The sequence below is a fragment of the Misgurnus anguillicaudatus genome, chromosome 16, assembly GCF_027580225.2.
Source record: "Misgurnus anguillicaudatus chromosome 16, ASM2758022v2, whole genome shotgun sequence".
Classification (NCBI taxonomy): domain Eukaryota; kingdom Metazoa; phylum Chordata; class Actinopteri; order Cypriniformes; family Cobitidae; genus Misgurnus; species Misgurnus anguillicaudatus.
Genome location: NC_073352.2, coordinates 35,830,887 through 35,851,797, shown reverse-complemented (window position 1 = coordinate 35,851,797; position 20,911 = coordinate 35,830,887). Strand labels below are relative to the sequence as shown.

At 37.4% G+C, this 20,911-nt stretch overlaps 2 protein-coding genes and 1 non-coding gene across 4 annotated transcripts; 2 read left to right on the top strand and 1 right to left on the bottom strand.

Annotated features, from left to right (window-relative positions):
• Positions 1–93: 93 nt before the first annotated feature.
• Positions 94–8,527, bottom strand: simc1 (SUMO interacting motifs containing 1). 2 transcript variants are annotated; one of them, XM_055177612.2, is made up of 10 exons: positions 8,050–8,527; positions 5,576–6,661; positions 2,584–2,837; positions 2,363–2,432; positions 2,098–2,258; positions 1,915–1,989; positions 1,699–1,821; positions 648–720; positions 468–552; positions 94–373 (listed from the first exon to the last, which is right to left on the bottom strand). In XM_055177612.2, the coding sequence occupies exons 1-10, from the start codon at positions 8,185–8,187 to the stop codon at positions 150–152; spliced, it is 2,289 nt and encodes a 762-aa protein (XP_055033587.2). In that variant the 5' UTR covers positions 8,188–8,527; the 3' UTR covers positions 94–149. The 2 variants fall into 2 exon arrangements, with proteins under 2 accessions (XP_055033587.2, XP_055033586.2); XM_055177611.2 differs by having other exon boundaries at positions 648–804; positions 8,050–8,525.
• A 233-nt stretch (positions 8,528–8,760) lies between these two features.
• On the top strand, positions 8,761–8,832 carry trnaa-ugc (transfer RNA alanine (anticodon UGC)). The gene has a single exon. It is a non-coding gene; the product is annotated as a tRNA-Ala (tRNA).
• A 3,468-nt stretch (positions 8,833–12,300) lies between these two features.
• mmp17b (matrix metallopeptidase 17b) lies at positions 12,301–20,703 on the top strand. Its single transcript, XM_073854571.1, is given in 11 exon segments — positions 12,301–12,400; positions 14,791–15,099; positions 16,140–16,277; positions 16,279–16,412; positions 16,713–16,821; positions 17,039–17,216; positions 17,442–17,736; positions 17,867–17,940; positions 18,013–18,162; positions 18,247–18,492; positions 18,873–20,703. Coding segments are annotated over 10 exon segments (1,800 nt in total). The 5' UTR covers positions 12,301–12,400; positions 14,791–14,931; the 3' UTR covers positions 19,181–20,703.
• Positions 20,704–20,911: the final 208 nt, after the last annotated feature.

Below are 20,911 nucleotides of genomic sequence, written 5' to 3'. Positions count from 1 at the left end.
GTGTTTCTATAAAGGTGCCATGTCTTAAAGATGCTGAATAATGCACTCATTAAGTGTTGTTCTGCGAGTCTTGATGAACATTTACACAAGTCATTTCCGAGTATTTAAAACAAATGTATTTAAAATATACAAACAAATCTTTACAAAAGTCAATTTATTTGAATAACACTGGAGAAATCAATAATGTGGTCCTGTAGTTGGAAAAGTGACTCCCGCATTTCCGTGGGAAGATTTTGACCGACATCTTTCACTGCACGAGATAGGAAGACATCGATCGCTTCTCGCACCGCTGAGCGTGTCACCTGGTCATTTCTGGTCCACAGTGGAGAGCGCATCCTATCAAAACGCTCTGTGATGGGGAGGTTGAGGTGACCTGGAAAACAAAGGTTGACAGCAGGGTAAGGTTATTCGAGTATTTTACATGTTTGTGCTAGCGTTGTGTACTAGCTGATGAATGTATGCGTTACCCGTTACTGCCTCTTCATAACTGAGAGTCAGCATCCACAGAAGTTGTAGAAGTTCACTCCAGCTTCTCCATCTCTCGTCTCCATCCTGGCAAACACGCAGGAAGATGACATCAGTTTAGCTCATACAGAACATCAATACAAATCTTCTATAAAATACAGTAAAGATGTTTTGTGTTTTACTGAAGGGTCTGAAGCCAGCGTGGAGTTGTGGAAGTAGTGTAGCAGCAAGCTCAGAGACATGAAGCAGGTGCTCCTGTGAGAACAAGCGTCTTCCATCAGCCGTTCCAGTAATTTAGATTTCAGTAGTTTGTTCTCTATAGTGCTTAACAATAACAGTCTAACAAACCACACAAAAAAATTTAATTAGAATTTTGCCTATAATGTGCTATTATAACTTGACAGAAAACTCTCTTAACGCACATCCACACGAAGCCAGAGCTCTCTCTTACAATCTCAATTTTCCGAAACCAACAAAACTGACTAAAAATCATTTGTTGCTCATCATAGTAGCAAATAGGGTTAAAGAGGCGGAACATTTCTGGTAAAATTCCAGTACATTTTCGGAAACTTTCCATGGGAACTTAATCTATGGACTGGATTGGAAATAACGAAAATGTATGGGAATTTAAGGGAATTATTTTTAAAAGGTATATAAACTATATCATATACAAACAAAGATTTTAAAGAAAAAACGTAAATGCATTTATATAGCGCTTTCAACAGACCCATGGCCATCCGCTGTTATACTCATTTCTGACATTGTTTTCAAATTACCAGTCTATTCCCATTAATTCCTGTAAATTTCAATGGAAAGTTTCCAGCCTTAAAAATTATCAGAATATTGCAACCCTTGTAGCAAAGGAGAAGAAGATTTAGTTTTAGTAAAGGTAATGGACTCGCACAAACACAAGCATGTAGTCTGCCATTGTCATTGTTTGCGTTACAGGATGTAGCGGTGTCTGACTAGGGTGGAGGCCTGGGGTGATGACATCATCCTATCACAAAATATAAAGGTTGGCTGTAGACACCAAACTGCAAGAATGCAGTGTTCAGATTTATCCACTCTGGGACCCAAATTCAGGCTTCAAAAATGCCAATACGATACAATATATTTTACATAGAGAGCTAAACGTGTCTCCGTGTGGAAGGGCTCTTTATTTAGAGATGATTTAGTCAAAGCTATAAATTAATTGTAATATGTGAAAGGACTTGCGTTGGTTTGTTTAGTCACCTTATCTGTCTGCTTGGAATCAGTCTTAAGAAAAGTTCCTGTGAAAGTTTATTAGAATTGCTTTCAGGGTTCTTGTCCACCTCTAGGGCCAACGTCAACATCCTCTGAAGTGACAAAACCATCCTATGACAAATAAATAGACTTTGCAATGACCGGTTCGATGAATAATTAGAAATGAACGTACTATGATGATGAAAAAATGACCACGTTACATACTTAAGATAGTTGTTGGTCTCCTTCTTGTGGTTCACTGATTCCTTAGCAGCATTCATCATCCAGTTTATAAGATCCCTAAGAACAAGAATCAAGAGACTTATATCACTAATAACACATTATACTGATGATGACAAAATCAGGTCTTACCTATAAATGAGTTAGTAATTGCTGGTTGTAACTTACTTGACATGTGTGAACCTCTGCTCACAAGAAAGCATTTTCTTTACGAGAGAGAGATGAAGACACTGTTTTGTAAGTCTGAACTGAAAATCATCTTCTAAAACCTTCAGCACGTACTGCAGCAGCAAACAGCGAACCTCCGTCCGTAACCTCTTACTGTCATCCTTAAAACAGATCCAAAGTACAATAAGTGTGAAACTTTTATGAAAAGGAAAGACTTTCAGGAATATTCGTATATTTTAAGCATTAAAAAATGTTCTCTCCCTACATGTTCCTCCATAACCGACGTCAGCAGTTGCCAATCCCACGGGACTGTAGATGTATTCGCTGGGTGGTATCTGAACAGAAATATTTATCATAAATGGTCTGTTTGCCCAACATTTAATTCTGCTTTCATTTTGACAGTACTATGGAAATGAGCACAGCCGGATTTAAACTTCGCTCTGAATGTGTTATTTCATTGAAACAAAAAACCTCAGCTCACACTACCTCTGCGTCTTCATCAATAGGTTATAGGCCTCTATGGCCAGGACTTCCGAGCTTTGGGGGTCCAAGAAAATCCCCCTGAGCAGGTGTTTGGTGATATCCACAGGTGGGAAGTATCGAGGCTGAATGAAGTCGGCGAGCAGCTGAAGAGTGCCTTCTGGATAATTCTCCTCAATGGTGCTGTTGACCAAACTGAGGCTCTGACGACAAAGCGGTTCAGGAGAACCAAAGTCTTCGTCTTCCTCCCCATCGGCAAGCTGTTAAAACAGTAAATGACTTCTCGTGAATATATTTGGCTGTGGTTTTTATCTTGGTTCAAGCTATTTTTAATGTTCACTTTGTGAACCTAAAATATTCTCTTCATGCAATGAAGGAAGAGTAAAAGTCTTTTAGCAGCCTGTTTTAATTTTGGTTTTAGTCTAGTCTGTGTGTCAAGCTGTCATTTTAGTTTTTATTAGTGTTAGTCACGTTCATACTCTTTAGTCTAGTCAAGTTTTAGTCCACTAAAAGGCATTGTAGTCTTGTTTTATTTAGAATTATCCATGACTATTTTTGTCTAGTTTTAGTTGGTTAGGGTTACACTTTAGTCTAGTTTTAATCAATAAAAATTGTATTTTAGCCTCTTTTTAGCAATGCAATTCAATTTTACCCTGTAATACAAGTACCTAGTAGTAGCCTAGTATAGACAAAATCAACATTTTCTTTGTTACATTACCTTATAGACTCAAGAATACATCCATTCAAAATGAAAGATGCTCTGATTTGAATTTACAAGATATTTATTTTTCTAACCTCTTAGTGAGTGACTTGACTGGTCATAAAAGAGTCTACATAATCAAAACAAGCAAAGCAAAGCAAAGCGCGCACACACAGGGCCGCTGCTGGTCAAATGAGTGACTTAACCCAGTGGTTCTCAAACTTTTTTAGCGTGCGGCCCCCCTTGTGTATGGCGCATACCTTCGTGGCCCCCCCAAAGAAAATTTATGACAAAAAACTGTTCTAAAACTCAACTTTTAATTAAACAAAACATATTAAATTATAGAAAGTAAAGCTGTTGGTTAGTAGCCTAATTTCTATAGCATTAATTGCACAGAATTCATGATAAAATTAATTTAATTAATAAAATGTCATAAAACTGGGGCCCCCCTGGCACCATTTCGCGGCCCCCGTGGGGGCCCCGTCCCCCAGTTTGAGAACCATTGACTTAACCAGACTTTTACAGTGGTGCCCCCTTTAGTTAAAAAACAACAACAAAATCATACACAACTATACTATGTGTGAGAATAAAAGTTTATTAAAATACTATTGTTATCATTTATAAATGTATTTTGACAGCAATTTTATATATATTATAGTTTATATTTCTGCATCTGTACCGGTGTAGTTAATGGACTTCAGCTTAACTAAGTTAATGTGACATGTCAGTGTAAATCCAAACAATTTTAAAGAATTAATAAATGTATTTCTTGTAAGTAAATTATTTAAACAACTGAAGTTACATTATATAAATGTGTACATTGTTATACTATTTAAATCACGCAGGTGATTTGGTGATGTCAGCAGTCAAAGCTATAGATTTACACATGCTTGTGAACTGACCTGAAAGTGATGTACGGGCTTTATTTTGGATTTGTCCATTTGAGAGCGACCGCGGTGTCTTCCCGGTCATAGCTGTCCATCAATTCTGACGTGTGTTACTGGATGGCGTATGATATCAAAGCATCGCGAGAGCAGACTGCTCCACATGCTTTCTAATCGCTCTCGCGGTACTTTAATGTTTTTTTAGCGGATCGATCTGCGCAGCACCATTAAACACACATGATCATCTGCAGTCAGGTGGCGGGGGCGCAGATATAAGTGGATGGATAAAAGAGACATTTCGCCTTGTTTTGGTTAGCGAAAATGAAGAGACATTTTAGCATATTTTTCATTTTGTAAACCACTTTTAATCTCGTTTTTATTTGTCAACAGTATTGCATTATACAATCAATTATAGTCTCATCGTCACATGTTGACCAGCATCAACGGCTTGTTCGAGTTCATGCGGTGCTGCGCAGACCGATCGGAGGCAGTAGGCTTGTTCGACTTCATGCGGCGCCGCAAGAACCGACAGCCGGACGACGCCAAAGCACCGCGAGACCGATTAGAGAAGTCTAATCTCGTCTCGCTCTCGCGGCACTTTGACGTCATCCGGCCGCCGGCTCCCGCGGCGCCGCACGAAGTCGAACACGCCCAGTCCGACTTCTATGGTCCGACTTGAGCTGGCGCTGAAGGCACGTGACTGTGACGTATGGTTTTAAAGTACCGCGAGAGCGTTTCTACCTCAGCCGGCGGAGCTCTTCGTGATTGGTCACCTCACTGATCACTGAGCGTTTCGAGTTTAATCCGACCTTCAGTTCCACTAATAAACATTATACATTTATGTTTTTTATAAGAGGTAAAACACATTAATGTGTGTAAATGTTATACTGTATTGTGTAATAAATGAAGAATGAAAATACCAAACTCTATTGTAATGTTGGCTTGTTTCACATTATTTTTGGGCATACAGTATAAGCAGAAATTAAAATATTCAATATAAAATGTTTCTGGTTGCAACTTTTTATTAAAATTTCACCATCTAATTTACTTCATTTGCAATAAAAAAAGAAAAGAAAACACGCACAAACGTCACAGCAGGCATGCAGCAGGTGTCCGGCTTGACGGCAAGCAGCAAACCTCACCGATCGACTGCGCAGTGCCGCATAAACTCAAACAAGCCTGATGCGTCTCGTTTTCATCACATGATAAAGCTTCGTTGACGACTATATTTTGTCATACTTTTTGTTGGGCTGTCAAATAAAAAAGCACTTCTGTTGTTGTTTATTTATGTTACAAATAAGCTACTGGGTTTTTGTTCAAGGTTTCAGATACAGCAAGAATATGAGGACACGACAGCTATCGAAGTAGCTCTGATGTTTGTAAAACGCACAAATATAAAAGAAAGAAAACATACCATATGTGAAACTGTTCCAACCATACACTGCATCAATTTTCTGTACTCGGCCAGACAAATCTGTTGTCTGTTTTGAGGGTTGTCTTTGGAAAGATCTGACTCCATGTTATCTAGCACATCTTCGTGTCCTTCATCGATGCTTGCTTTAAATGGTGAGGAACATGGAGAGATTGGGAAGCTGTTGAGGCTACTTGGTGAGCTCCTTATAGAGCGACCAGGTGAATGTGTCATTGTGTCGCTGGCAAGAAGCTCGGTGGACGTGGGACTATTTGCTTTAACATATGTAAGCCCTGGACTACAGGACAGAGATAAACCCAACAAAGGAACCGTGCTGGGAGACGAAGCCTGAATTTCTGTTATTGAAGTTTTATCTACGTCCATGTTTTCACCATTATTTGTAGTTTGACCGTCCTCCTTCAATGAAACGGTATCGGACGCTAAGATCTGAGGTGACTGCTGATTCTTCCATGATGTGTTACTGGATACATCTGAGAATAAAATAGCATCTACTTCACTTGGACAGTAATATGGGCTATCAAGGCTATAAGTAGGAGAGTAAAAACCAGCATCCCATATTTCTGGAGATTTTCTTTGCTCGGCTTCTGGTTTAGAGAGCTGTGCATCTTTAGTGTTCACAGATGACACTGTAACAGAGTTTTTCGATTCTTCAGTCAATCTTTCAAAAGGCTTTGGGTTTTTACTTGAAATGTCACTGAAGTGTTCAAAGGATGTCTTGTCCCAGCTTGACTGTTCAGACGCTAAAGTTGAATTTGTCCTTTGGATAATGGGCTCTGACAAAGAGTTTTCTTGAGGAGGTGACACTGAGAGATCAGACCGTACGCTGCTCGATCGGAAACACTCAGGACTGACTACATCTTTATCAATGTCACTGGTCTGAGATTCACATCGCCGAGATCCTGTTAGTGGACACACAGCAGAGTTTTTATCGTGCTTGTCTATTAATGATGAATCCTCGTCAGATGGACAGACTTCACTTAGATCTATAAGGATTGGAGAAATGCTATTTCTCTTTGAGCCTTTTCTAATTGAAGGGGTCAACTTTTGATCGGTGATATCGATGAGAACCTGAGATGAACATGAGTAAAGACATAAAAGTGAGAAGTAAGATAAAGTCAAGTGAATAGAGGTCAAACAAAACCCATATGGCTTTTGCAATAGAGACAGTAAACAGGTGGTCGTTCAACCCTTACGAAAAGTTAACAATTTTACTACCATAACTATAAACAGTTTTATCGAACGCATGTGCGTTGTTACGATTACGCATCTGAATGGAACTTAATTTCTAGTCTCCGTTTGTTTAATGGTCTGACTAGCGGCTAATCTGACCTCTGGAACTGTCATTGTTAAGTTTAGAGGAAGTGACGTTTGTTCCACGAAAGCTGTTTGGTTATGTTGTTACTGCTGAAACCATCTATAGTTTAAAGGGACCGTATCATGAAAATCTGACTTAATGTGTGTTATAATTGGGTCCCCAGTGCTTCTATCAACCTATAAATGTGAAAAAGATCAACCCAATAAAATAGCTAATTGAAATTTGGCTCCTCTTGTGATGTCAAAAGGGGGATCTTATTATAATAATACTGCCCCTTTATCAGCACCATCCAACCACAGCACTGACATTTAGTGCAGAGATAAGTGTATAATACACACCCAAAAATGGCCCATTATCAGTTTACTAACTGCACATTCACATGTAATGATGTACCTGATATTTAAAATAATGTACAATACACAACATTTAAAAATAAATGTCTGAAAGAAAAAGGGTTCTTCACACTGATGTCAAAGAACAGATGAACCATTTTCGTTCCCCAAATAACCTTTCAGTCAAAGGTTCATAAACAGCCCTTGCTGCTGTGAAACTTTACAATTTCTACTACAAAGAATCCTCTCAGCAACAGAAATCATTTTATGAACTTTATTTTTTTAAGAGTGCAAGAGTAAAGTAATGGAACTGTCATTAATGAAATAAATATCAAGCCCATATAAACACACATTCTCATAGTAAACATTGAAAAAAAGCAAACAAAAACGTTGATACCAATGTTTTATGTTAACAAGCAGTTAGTTAACCTGCACTTAGTTTACTTAGTAAATAATATGCTAAAGATAATATCACCTGAGATGCTGCGTCAGACCATCTAACGTTAACGTTACCGGACATTCGCGCGAAGCGGTCAAAAACAGCACGTGTGGCGCTTTCCTCGCGGACAGAAGCAGCACTAGTTTCAAACATCACTAGTCTCTTGTAGTTAATCACTAAAGTCGCCCGGTTAAAGCAGGGACATTGCAGTATGTGAAAGCGCGCGTGGTTGAAATCGTTTGGATGCCAAAATTTGCTCAGGCGCACGTCGTAAACAAAGCGCGGGTTTTACATATGTAAACGAACACTCGGTGGCCAAACAAATGCGGCCATAAAGAGAAACCTTGAGAGTTTAGTGCAAGATACTTACAGGTGTAACTGGAAGCCATTCTTCTCGTATAAACGGCACAGCGTCGTCTTTGGCTTCTTGATAAGTGCTTATAAAAACAACATCAGAACCGCCGCCGTCGTCGCTGCTGCCCGAGCTGAGAGAAATAATGTCATCCATAATACTGCGTCGCTTTAAGTCATGCTTATACTGACACCAAGAGGAAAAACAGCTCGTCCAGAAGAAAGCGCAATATGTCCAGTTTCCCTGCGCGTGCTGGTGGTTAGGCCTAACTTATATTGTGTCATTAATAAGCTGTAATAACTGAATACCCGTGAAGCTCAAACGTGCACACAGTTTTTCTAGTCAATCATCATCCCGTGACGCTCAAACAGATATCCACTAAATGAAAACATCACGTTGGTGAACTTTAAAACAAGACATTGTGTAAAATGTTTTGGCTTCACTGTGGCGGGTAAGGTAGGATGTTTGTGTTTCGAGAAAGGAAGTGTACGTTAATGTCACTATATGCGGAGCGGAAGTGTGAAGTAAAGATCTGTGCTGCTGGAAAATGTTTTTAGACAGATATGTAAAGTTAATAATATTGATCAAACACAATACAGATTTACGCGAACTGTCCGCATCTTTTAATACGATACAAATAACGAGGCCATTATTTAATTACAGATGTAGGACGAAAGACTTAATCTTACAAAGACTTTATATTGCTGATGTTTGAGTGTTGCTTCACACGGGGATGTAGCTCAGTGGTAGAGCGCATGCTTTGCATGTATGAGGCCCCGGGTTCAATCCCCGGCATCTCCACTTTTTCTTTATCCTGCATAGTAACCTGGTTTACTGTTATAATTGTTAGTGACAAGATGCTGTCAGTTGTTAATGTGAACTAAAACATCATTTTGTGGCTCCTTTATTTCAACTATAAATGATATTGCTGTTAAATTAAAGTTGTTAACAGTTGTGTGTGTAGTTTGATAACTGATGATTGTGCTTTATATCAGTGGTTTTCAAACTGGGGGACCGCGAGATGGTGCGAGGGGGGCCCCAGTTTTATGACATTTTATAAAATACATTCATTTATCATGAATTCTGTGTAATTAAACCTAAAAAATAATAAGCCAACTAAACTAACCAACAGCACTAGGTATAATTTTAATTAAAATATTACATTTTAAAACTGTTTTTGTCATAAATTTTCTTTTGGGGGGGCCGCGAAAAAATGCACTGTACACAAGGGGGGCCACACGCTGAAAAAGTTTGGGAACCATTGCTTTATAGTATTTGTTGTGTTGTTGTGCAGTAATGTTAGGAATATAATGCAAGATGTCTTATCTGATACCAGCAAAGACTTTTCCAATATTTGATATTTCTGAGATCTGGTATACATTTAGGGAGATGTAAGCTATGTAATGATGTAGTTTAATGATGTATGTCTGTCAATGGCTTAAACCTATAGAATAATTGTGACAAGGAATTGAATCACTGTGTAAAGTACTGTAAGGTAATACTAATATTTAATTAAAAAGAATAATGTGTGTATGTGATTCTAAAATTGTTGCATTGTGGCATGAAATGTAAATTGTTTCGCTATTTGTAAAAAATTTTGGGGCAGTGTTTATAGCAGATATCTACCGAGCTCCTAAGGTGACATTGGAGTAAAACAAATCTAAAGTTTAGTTTCATGTGCTCAAGCGAAACTCTCATGTGTACGTGCAAGTTTCCTGTGCGCACGCAAAACTAAACTTTATTTAATTTTTGCTCCATGTCCCCTTAGGGGCTCCGTAGTATCTGTATTTTGGTCCGAAATGTCTAATTTGTTGCAATACAATCCAAATCTGATAGATGGCGCTCGGCTTTAGTTCTTCACTGCTGCTTAATGAGGAATTGGCAGAATTGTGTCAGATTTGTCACGAAAGCACTTTCGTTTTTAAATAACCAGCCTGCTTTCCTCTGATTTTAACACACATGTTAATGGTGGTGATATGTCAGAAATAATTGACAACGGGCCATTGAATTATAAGAAAATAATGCACACCAAGGTGGTAATGCGGCATGACGCGAAGCAGGTCCTTTGAATTATTTAAGTGATAATTTATATGCAACAGTTTCTTATCGCGGAAATAAACCCCGACAGTGTGATCAGGTATCAGGGTCTAAGTATCACAAGCATATTATAACAAATTACTATTAAGCTATTATTACAGCTAACTATATTTATTAATATTCTGAAATAAGACTTGTCATAATGACGTATGCAGCCTACAAATGTGACCAGCGAAGGCTGCAACCTTCCTATTGAGAAACGGACGTTATCTAGCAATGCCCTTAACCATGGTTAAACTATAGTAAATATGCTAAGTTGGCTATATAGATTTAGTAGGCATTTATAAAACCATGGTAACCACACATTTACTAGCTCTTATCATAATGACAATACTTTAACTCTGGTCCCTTTACTTTTGCTATATTAAAATATGGTTTTATCATGTAAAACTGCATTAATAAGAAAACAGGGTAGAGATGATACAAGACACTGCATGTCCATGTACTTACTGTAATTTAGTGTCACTAAAACAGACATCATTTGTCAAACACATATCCAGTCAAAATCATGTATAGAACAAGTCTAGTAGTAAAAGTAACGATTATTATATAATATTATTGTCATTTTAAATTAAAATAAGCTCCCTTGTCAGTTATTATGTGTATTATGTCATTTATTAATATATTTACAAAATACTTTTTATACATACAAGACCAAAATACATTTGCTTTCATACTTAACGGTTATAATTTGAAGTGCTTTAACCGAACAAGAAGATAAATGAGATGTTTAAAGGTTTTAGTCAGAGGGAGAACTGAGGAGTCCTGTGCCCCCCATCTGTACTGAGGCCTGTGACTGGCCGTGTCCTGTCTGTGTGCACAATGAATATATCTGTGTTACTGAGTTCCTCACAAGAGATCACCGTTGTCTTGGAGACTAGAAAAGTCACTTGCTCTTTTGTCACTTCTGATCACTTTCTTTTAAACAGACACACACACACACAGAGAGAAATACACACACGGACACGCACGCACACACACACACACACACACACACACACACACACACACACACACACACACGCACGGACACGCACACACACACACACACACACACACACACACACACACACACACAGAGAGAGATACACACACGGACACGCACACGCACGCACGCACGCACGCACGCACACACACATTCATTCACAGATAAACTTCCTGCCATGTGCATCATTCTATAAATACAGTCATCACTACCCATCTGACTTCTAGTCCATACCCTTTGACCTTTGTCCCATTAATGGAGGTCAAAATTGTAACCAGGACAACAAAGAAGCAGTACCTCTTTGCCTATATGTGGGTCTACATGAAGACAATTAGTTGCTTTTAAAGTAAATTACATTCATAAGCTGTTTTAAATCTAATGAAAAGTATATTTTATCAAGACCAAAAAGTTATCTTGGACTGGTTATACGCTTACCAGATTAGAGAGGTCACACTAGTTAGATGTTCAGCACACGCTTCGATTGCTCTTGCACGAATCCTTTCTCAATCCGACCGTTCCTCTGAGACTCACTCAGTTTTATCCATCATAAAAACACAGATAGCTCATCTGGAAATCTGCTTTTCTCTCTTGCTCTCTGGCTCATAATACAAAGTTAAAGTTATATTTAAGATATTTAAGAGCTCATGTGCAAACATCTCAATCATTACATCACCACTTTAGATGTGTTTCTTCTTAACTATATTCATTTCTAAAATAAAGTGAATCAACACAGTTAGCAGGATAGATTGTGTATCACTGAGCCGCATGACACACGACATCTCACATCAACAATACATTTAGATAGATATCTTTATTTGTCATTTTTTAATCCTTTGGTTAAGAGGATTTGATTCAAACATATCCACTCATTGCAGCAACACAAAAGCCACAGAAAGAAGTGAAGCACTAATCTGACTTACAAATCTAAACACATTAACATCCTTAAACTCTGTCCATTATTATTTACTGTAGTGACACACAGTTCTGTCTATATTTTATTGAAACTGATTGAATATAAAGTAAGATCAGTTTGACAGAAATTGGACATATGTGCAAGTAAGCAGAGTCTGTAAATCTCACCGGATATAAAGAGACTTTCACACACACACACACACACACACACACACACACACACACACACACACACACACACACACACACACACACACACACACACACATAAGGAGAGAGGGAGGAGTGAGGGATTGAGGAGATGAACAGAAGCACACATCTGTTAAAGAGAAGAAGAGAACTAGCACGACGAGTGAAGAAGAGGACAAACAGTTGGTATGTTGGCAAGTTTCACTTTCTTAATCATAAATCACATCATTGCTTTCATTTATTTTTACTAAAACTTTACTAAAGTAACTTTATTTAGCTGTTGTGTAAATAGTGTGAGAAGTCATGGATGATGATAAAAAAATCATTTGATAAAAGCTTTAAATGAAGAGAACCAAATATAAATGCAAACATTAGTGGTGTTTTTTATTTAATACCTTAATGTTTTGATATCTCTGTTTAAGTGAGTCAGATGTATTTGTATTGTTACAAATCACATCCTCAAACACTAGACACATGACAAGATGTAAACATGACAAAAATAAGTTGTTATGAAAGGAGACACTTTTTTAATGCATAACAATGTCAGTAAACAGAAAATGAATGAAAAGCATGATTTGAATGTTATTTGTAATTACTAAATCAGGCCAGAAGTCTTACATTTCTTTACTATCTGTGATCTCTTCTTCATGTCAGACACAGATGCTTGCTTATTTTCATAAATGTGTCACTTCTCATTTATCCCATCATTCTTCTCGCTCTCTTTCTTGTCCTCTATTGTCGTCCCCTGAGGCCGGCTGTGTTTTACTTTAATTCCATTATTCCATAACTTATCCTTTACATGTCCTCATGCTCCTCTTATAACCTGCCAGCACTCACATTCTCTCTCTCTGACATTTCTTTAATGAAATGACATCTAATTTACTTAAAGCCACACGTGACCTGAGCTTCATCTCTTTTACAAAAAAGAAAATGAAATAAAAATGAAATCTTCAGCCTTTTTATTCTGCTCTCTTTAATACAAACATCTGTAATTCAATCAGGCATCTTTACAGCCAAACCAGTCATCAATGCCGTAAAGTTTTATAAATGCATGAAGATCCTGAAACAGAGCAGAAACACTTTCTCTTTCCATTAGGCAAAACATATATTTTCAAATATAATTTAAAATATAGTTCAAAATATAAAATAATCACTGTAAATGTGATGTGTTCATTTTTAACACATTGTGTGTGTCATGCCATTTAAGGCGTTATTTTATGTTAAAATAAATGAAAGGGACAACACAGGTTGTGTTAAAAACGGTGGTGGGAGTGACGCGTTACAAAGTAATTCCTTTGCTGTAATTCCACTACTTTTAGCGGTAATGAGCATGAAACAAAGTTAATGTGTTGTCCCTAAACTAACACACCTGCTGTGTTATTGTTCATTGTGCCACCCACCACAGTCCTGCGACATTAGATCAGAAATGTCTTGTCTGCAAGTGTTCATTTATTACAAAATAGAGTAACGTGAGTAACCAACTCATTTAAATTTCACTTATTGTAATTGCGTTACTTGATTATAAAAAATACTTTGTTGCATGCTCATTACCGCTGGGAGTAGTGGAATTACAGTGATAAAATGACTTTGTAACATGTTACACCCATCACTGTTTTTAACACAACTTGTGTGGTCCCTTTCATTTATTTTAACATAAAATAACCCCTTAAATGACACACACAATGGCTGCGTCCGAAAACTCAAGGCAGTGACTCGTTGCCTCGCTGCCTCATGAGGAAATGACTTCGGAGGCATGAAGGCAGCTCAGAGAAAGACTTTCGGACACACTTCAAAGGCAGCGTGTTTGAAATTTAAACAGAGAGCGCCTTTGTGATAACTAATCACATATTTGAAAACTACAATACTAATTTCTCGCTAGAAATGTATTTAAAAGGTGTAAAAAGTGAAATTCTACCTTCATTTACACTAAACTTGTGCTCCAGTGGCTTCCTTGGCCGCCATTTTATTTTTTCGAACTCGACTGGGCTCGACCAATCACATTCTTAGTGTACGCCCACGCATTGGTATCTCAGGAGACAGGAAGTAAACCTAACATTAAATTCAGACATGCCTTGATGCCTTCCTGCCTTGGAAAGCTGCCTCAGAAGGCAGCAATTTAGAGTTTTCGGACGCAGCCATAGTGTAAAAAATTAATACATCATTTTTTACAGTGTATATGTACTGAAATATATTTAAAAAATAATGTTTACAAAATTTTATTTTTACCGATATATTTGTTGGACATTGTATTTTGAAATATATTTTTTTTGGAAGAAAAACTTCAAACCTGTTAACATAACATGCTTGAAAAGATTTTATACTTGTAGATTTTTTAATTATACTTTATACAAACTTTTATATTTTGGCTGTGAAAGATATATTTTTTGCCTTATGGGTAGTAATCAGCCTACACACGCATCAATTACAAAGTTGAACTTCCAGCAGATTTGACTAAAGGTTGATTTACTAATATAGACGTGCACCACTGACTTCATGTTTTTGTTGTTTTATGCGATTATACTGATGCAGGTTTGGTATAGTTATCCCTAAATGATCTCTGTATTATGAATTTGCAGTGTTGGCATCAATTCTCCAATCCTTCAACATCACAGATGTCACTGTCAGATTCAGTAAAGATGGCATCACGTCTGGACTGAGACGCATTATCATTAAATCATTTTCAAGTGTTTTCAGCAGATGATGCATGAGCTCTCAGTATGACGACAGTGTTTTGCACAGCGGTTGTCATCTGGATATGTGGACAGACAGTAAAGGTTTATGGAGAAGCTGGTAAAGATGAACCAGCAGCCAGTTTGGCCAGCACATTGACGTCTACTACTTTACCCACCGTCATACCCACAGAAGATGAGAGCAGTAAACTTGTGGTAAGAGAATGTGTTTTATTCTCCTGAGAAAAATAAAGAAACATTTTAATGGAAAAAATGAACGTTTAAAATCCGCCACATTTCCTTCAAATGTCCAGTTTATATATATATATATATATATACAATTTATTTAACTTTGAACAAACAATATATATATATATATATATATATATATATATATATATATATATATATATATATATATATATATATATATATATATATATATATATATATATATATATATATATATATATATATATATATATATATATATATATATATTAGGGATGCACTGAAACAAATAGCGATAGGCTTGTTTTTTTCTCCTTCACTGTAAAAAAATTCCATAGAAATTACAATGTTATTGCAGCTGGGTTTTACTGTAATTTACTGTAGATTTAAATTTATGTTGTTAACTGGCAAGAGTTTGTTCAAAGTTAAATAAATTGTAAATATTCACAAGTCTTTATCTTTACAGAATAAAACTATACAATAACAGCCTCATGCAAAGCATTCTGGGAACCAGAAATCATCATCAACCTTTTTCTGTTTTTTGCTTTAGATTTTGTTTCCCATTTTGCTTGATGCTGTTTTTTTAGTTTTAGTCTGTAAAGACAAAGACTTGTAAATGTTTAATGTTCATTTAACTTTGAACAAAATGTTGCCAAAAAAAACAACCCATAAATTTAAATCTACGGTAAGTTACCGGCAACCCAGCTACAATTTCTACAGATTTTTTTTACAGTGATGTTTCAAATGATTATATTGTGAAATCCTAGAAGTGTTGAGCGTACAAACTGCACTTGTGTTGTTATTGTGACCCAACTGAAAATAATCACACTGATGCGTTTTTCTGCCTCTTCTGATTGTCTGGATCTAATCTGACCTGATCATCAGCTGTTTTTAAACATAAGACCAATGACTGACAGGCAGCGGGACACATTGCTTTTATTTGCCGATACATCTCTGCTGTAAATACACACAGTATGAAAAGTCAAGTCAGGTTTCTTGAGTTTTATGTTATTATTGTTTGGCAGGAATGGCTCACAAAATTTGGATACCTACCACCTCCTGATCCCTCGACAGGTCAGTTACAGGCCTGGACAGCCGTCACTCAAGCTGTGAAGAAGATGCAGAGGTTTGCTGGTTTGGATGACACAGGTGTCTTAGGTCACAGATGAAGAGACCCTTCGGTTGATCCAAACCCCTCGATGTTCACTCCCGGATGATGATGACCAAGATGATGATTCACAAAGTCAAAGGATGAAACGAGCCGTGTCTACGTGGATGAGACGCAATATTAACTGGAGGTTAGAATCTTTCTTATTTCTGCCAACTGCTTACTAGCAATAGATGAAATAATTGTTTAAATAAAAAAAAACATCCATTTGAATAATCTGCACCATTTAGGAAAAAATCTAAATGGATTTTTTTCCAAAAGAAGGATCACAAACCTTTGAAGCACATGTTTAGTAGTTTAGTTGAGTTTAAATAGGAATTAAGCATCACTGGTCATTATGAGGGTACCGGTGTGTTCAGCATCAAACATTAAAGATAAAGGTGTTTGAGAGTTTTTAATCAATGTGTTTTATGTCTTTTGTTTTCTTCAGACTGCGCTCTTACCCAGAATCCTCAAAATTATCTCGTGAAACGATTCGATCGCTGGTCTACTATGCTCTCAGAGTTTGGGCCGATCCAACATCGCTTGACTTCCATGAGGTTGTCTTAACTCTTACATTTGAGTTCATGTCACTTTTTAAAGAATCTTTTCTTTGTATCCTGTAGTAGTCAAGTCTTTATTCACTACTGTCAAAACTAGCACCTTTTTAGAAGAAATACAATAATAATATAAATCTTTATGAATTTGTTTGTTCAATGCAAATACATGGACTGTCACAATGTTTGCTTATCAAAGTCACATGTGGTTATCTAATAGGTGCGAGGACCGGAGGGGGCCGACCTCCAAATCGATTTCATGTACGGTCCACACGGAGACGGATATCCCTTCGATGGGGCGGGTGGATCTGTCGGCCACGCCTTCTTTCCATCGGACCCAGACAGGGCAGGTGGAGTTCATCTGGATGCAGAAGAGAAATGGACCTTTAGACAACCAGGTCAGAATCAACTTTAATATCTGTCATGTCGACTACAATTAGTTTATCAACTCTACCAAAGTAAACAACACATACATGAGCATGAACTATTGATTTGAGTTTGAAATGACTTCATTACAAGAAAAGAAAAATGACTGTGGAGGCATCTGCTATAGAGTCAGTTATGCAGTTTAGATGTCATGACCTGAAAATGTCTGTCTGTCTGTCTGTCTGTCTGTCTGTCAGTAACGGAGGGGACCGATCTTTTTACGGTGTTAGTGCATGAGCTCGGTCACGCTCTCGGACTGACCCATTCATCCGCACGCCGATCTGTGATGCGTCCATACTACCAGGGTCCGCTGGGAGATCCCTTACACTTCAGACTGGACCATCATGACCTTCGACATATAACTGCCCTTTACGGTAAGAGGGGTAACCGTATTCCAACCGACAGACCTCTTCTTGTAACTGAAGCACAACTACGACACGGACACAGAGACGTACACAGACTCACACACGTGTACAGAGGCCATTCGGACAGGTGTCAGACCTTGCATGCTCATAATACATTTCGATATTATTTTCAAATTAGCCAAAAAGTCTGAGTTAGACGTTTCAAATGCCAGTTGAATGTAATTGTAATGAGATTCAATCTCTCTTCTCATCTCAAGGAGTCCAGTGGATCGCTGTAACACCAGTTTTGATGCAGTCACCAGGATTCGAGGAGAGATCTTCTTTTTCAAAGGTTGATTTAGTAGTTTAAAAAGTGAATAATCTCTGAGCTATATTGTCATTTCTCTCTATCTCTTCGGCTCAGGTGAGTATATGTGGCGAGTGAGCAGAGATGGTTTGGTTTCGATCAGGGCCGTTTCTGTCCAGAGACTCTGGTCTGCTCTTCCATCATCACTGTCTCCACTGCGAGCTGTTCTGGAGAGACGGACGGATCACGCCATCATCTTTATTAGCGGTCAATCCTCCAAACACGCCACACACACCTTCAACATCCAATAATTGATGTGACTCCACCAACGTCTGCATTGCCTTTCTACAGGATCCCAAATGTGGCTGTTCAGAGATCTGTCGCTTCAGGAAGGCTTTCCACGGCCTCTGTCCGCAGAAGATCTGAAAGGAGACGGCAGACTGCACTGGGACCCTTCTCAGGGTGTGACGTGGGGGTCTGTGAAAGAGAGACAGGAAGAGAAGGGGAGACACCCGGAGGAAAGTAAAGTCTGGAGGGAACTCATCGAAGGAGGAGTGAATGGAATAATCACGGAGAATGAGGATGGAAAGGTTAAAGGTGTGTCTCCCTATTTCCTGTATTTGACACCTAATCTTGATGTGATCTCAGATGATCTAAACACAAACAGGTTTCTCATAAAGCATTTGCAATCAGATCATTCAAGGAACATCAGAAATGTGCATGCAAACGTTAATATGTCTTGAAGGATCAGTGATGTCATGCTTGTGATCAAATAAACATTTCAAAAACTACATTAGGGAATAGTTGTTCCAGCTGCATGACTACTTACATTTATGAATTTGGCAGGTGCGTGATATATATATATAGAGGATGACACCTGCGCTTGTGTTTGGATCACCAGAGATAGACGTGTCATATATCATGAGGCTTCAGTTAAAATATCTTAAAGTGACTTCTGTATTCTCTGCATCAATCAGGTTCGGTCTATGTCTTTAAAGGCAATTCCTATTGGAAGTTTACTCAAGCAGGCTTCACCCTTGAAGAGGGATACCCCCGGCCTCTGGCCACCGATTGGTTGGACTGCCCTCAGCCTTCCTCTTATAACCCTGGTGACATCTCATTGATCTCTCACTTTGGTCGACAGGAGCTTCGGGAGCAGAAAGATGAAACTGAAAGAGATGAAGAGCATGGTTTGGACTGCTCGTGTCTCAACACTGCAGTGACTTCTACTGGACTTAATCTGTTACTGCTGTCTCTTTTATTTCTCTTCATTATAGCTCTGTAGTTCACACCCAGGAACTTGGTTTTCAATCTCTGGACAGCAAGACATCTCTATAGGTTACCAGGTTTATAAATGATGACCTGTAAATATCAGCGAGTTTATTCAAGTGAATGTATACATCTGTAATGGACATGTCCTTAATAAACCGGTTTGACTTTACACTGTGAAAAAAACCCGTAGAAATTACAATGTTGTTGCGGCTGGGTTGCCGGTAATTTGCCGTGGATTTAGATTTGTGTTATTTGATGGCAGGAGTTTGTTCAAAGTTAAATGAATTGTGAATATTGGCAGGTCTTTGTCTTTGCAGAGTGAAACTATACAATGGCAGCATCATGCGGAGCATTCTGGGAACCAGAAATCATCATCAATCTTTTTCTGTTTTTTGCTTAAGATTTTGTTTCCCAGAATGTTTTGCTTGATGCTGTTTTTTTGGTTTTGCTCTGTGAAGACGAAGACTTGTGGATGTTGAATGTTCATTTAACTTTGAACAAAATGTTGCCAGTGGGTAGCATGGAGTTGAATCTGCGGTGGGTTGCCGGCAACCCAGCTGCAATTTCTATGGATTTTTTTTACAGTGTAGTTATGTTCAGTTCTTAATCAGTTTGGGAAATTGATGTATCCCTGTCCCATATTCACAAATAAAAATTGATCAAAAGGTTTGGGAAGCAAGAGGTTAAATAAGTTATCATGTGGGGATTTCCTTCTCTGCAGTATAACACAAACAAAACCAAATAAGCCGATGTTAATTATTTACAGTGATTTTTATTTTGCCAAATGAAGCTCATGGCCAATAACTATATGTAAATATTGTATCTCTAATAAAGATTATAAGTCTTATAATATCAAAGGTTTTGATTAGAGTATGAAGAAATATGATGAGTTGATCCATTGGGTTGATAATCTAATTCAGTTTATGTTTAATTATATCAGACACAGACACACAGTGTTTGTCCTACAGTTGTAAAAATAGGATACTGTAGTCCTGTGAATGCCATCCAGTGAATCTATGAGTCTGTCAAACTCTTCAGAACATCTAATAAATGTAAATAGATGTAATGTCAATTGTTTTTTTATTTAATGGATGTTGCCCATATGGCAAAAAAAAAAACATTTTGATTTGATTTTAACCTTCATATATTAACATATATTTCAAAATGTATTTCAGGGACAACAATTTCATTTCTAATTTTAAAACTCATACATCAAAAAAAATGTATTTTTCCAGGCCATAATATAAAAGATTGTATAAATTGTATAAAGTATGTATAAAATCTAAAATTGTAAGTATATTTTTTGCACATGAATGTTTTGTTGCATGTTTGTTCTGGTATCTTATTCTTGCTGCTGTAGCAAATGTAATGTTTATTGTATTTTTGTCATGTAATTATTAACTCATTTTACTTATTAACTATTAGGACTACAGATGAAAACTAACCTTTTGGCTAACTCTGACATATTTTACAGCTAAGCTATTATGTTAATATGCACTTGAATAAATAAATACATGCAGTTAAAAATATATTTGATTTTCAGTTGTTTTGTTTTCCAATGTGATATGAGTATAAAAACGTAAAAAAATTAAAAAATATATATAGCAAAATATACTGGTGAAAAATACATTTGTGTAAACCTATTTTAAAATACATTTCAGTACATATTTAAACTTTTAGCCATTTTTTGTATATTTTAAAATGTAAAATTATGTTTGCTGTATACTGACCATGTTCATTCATT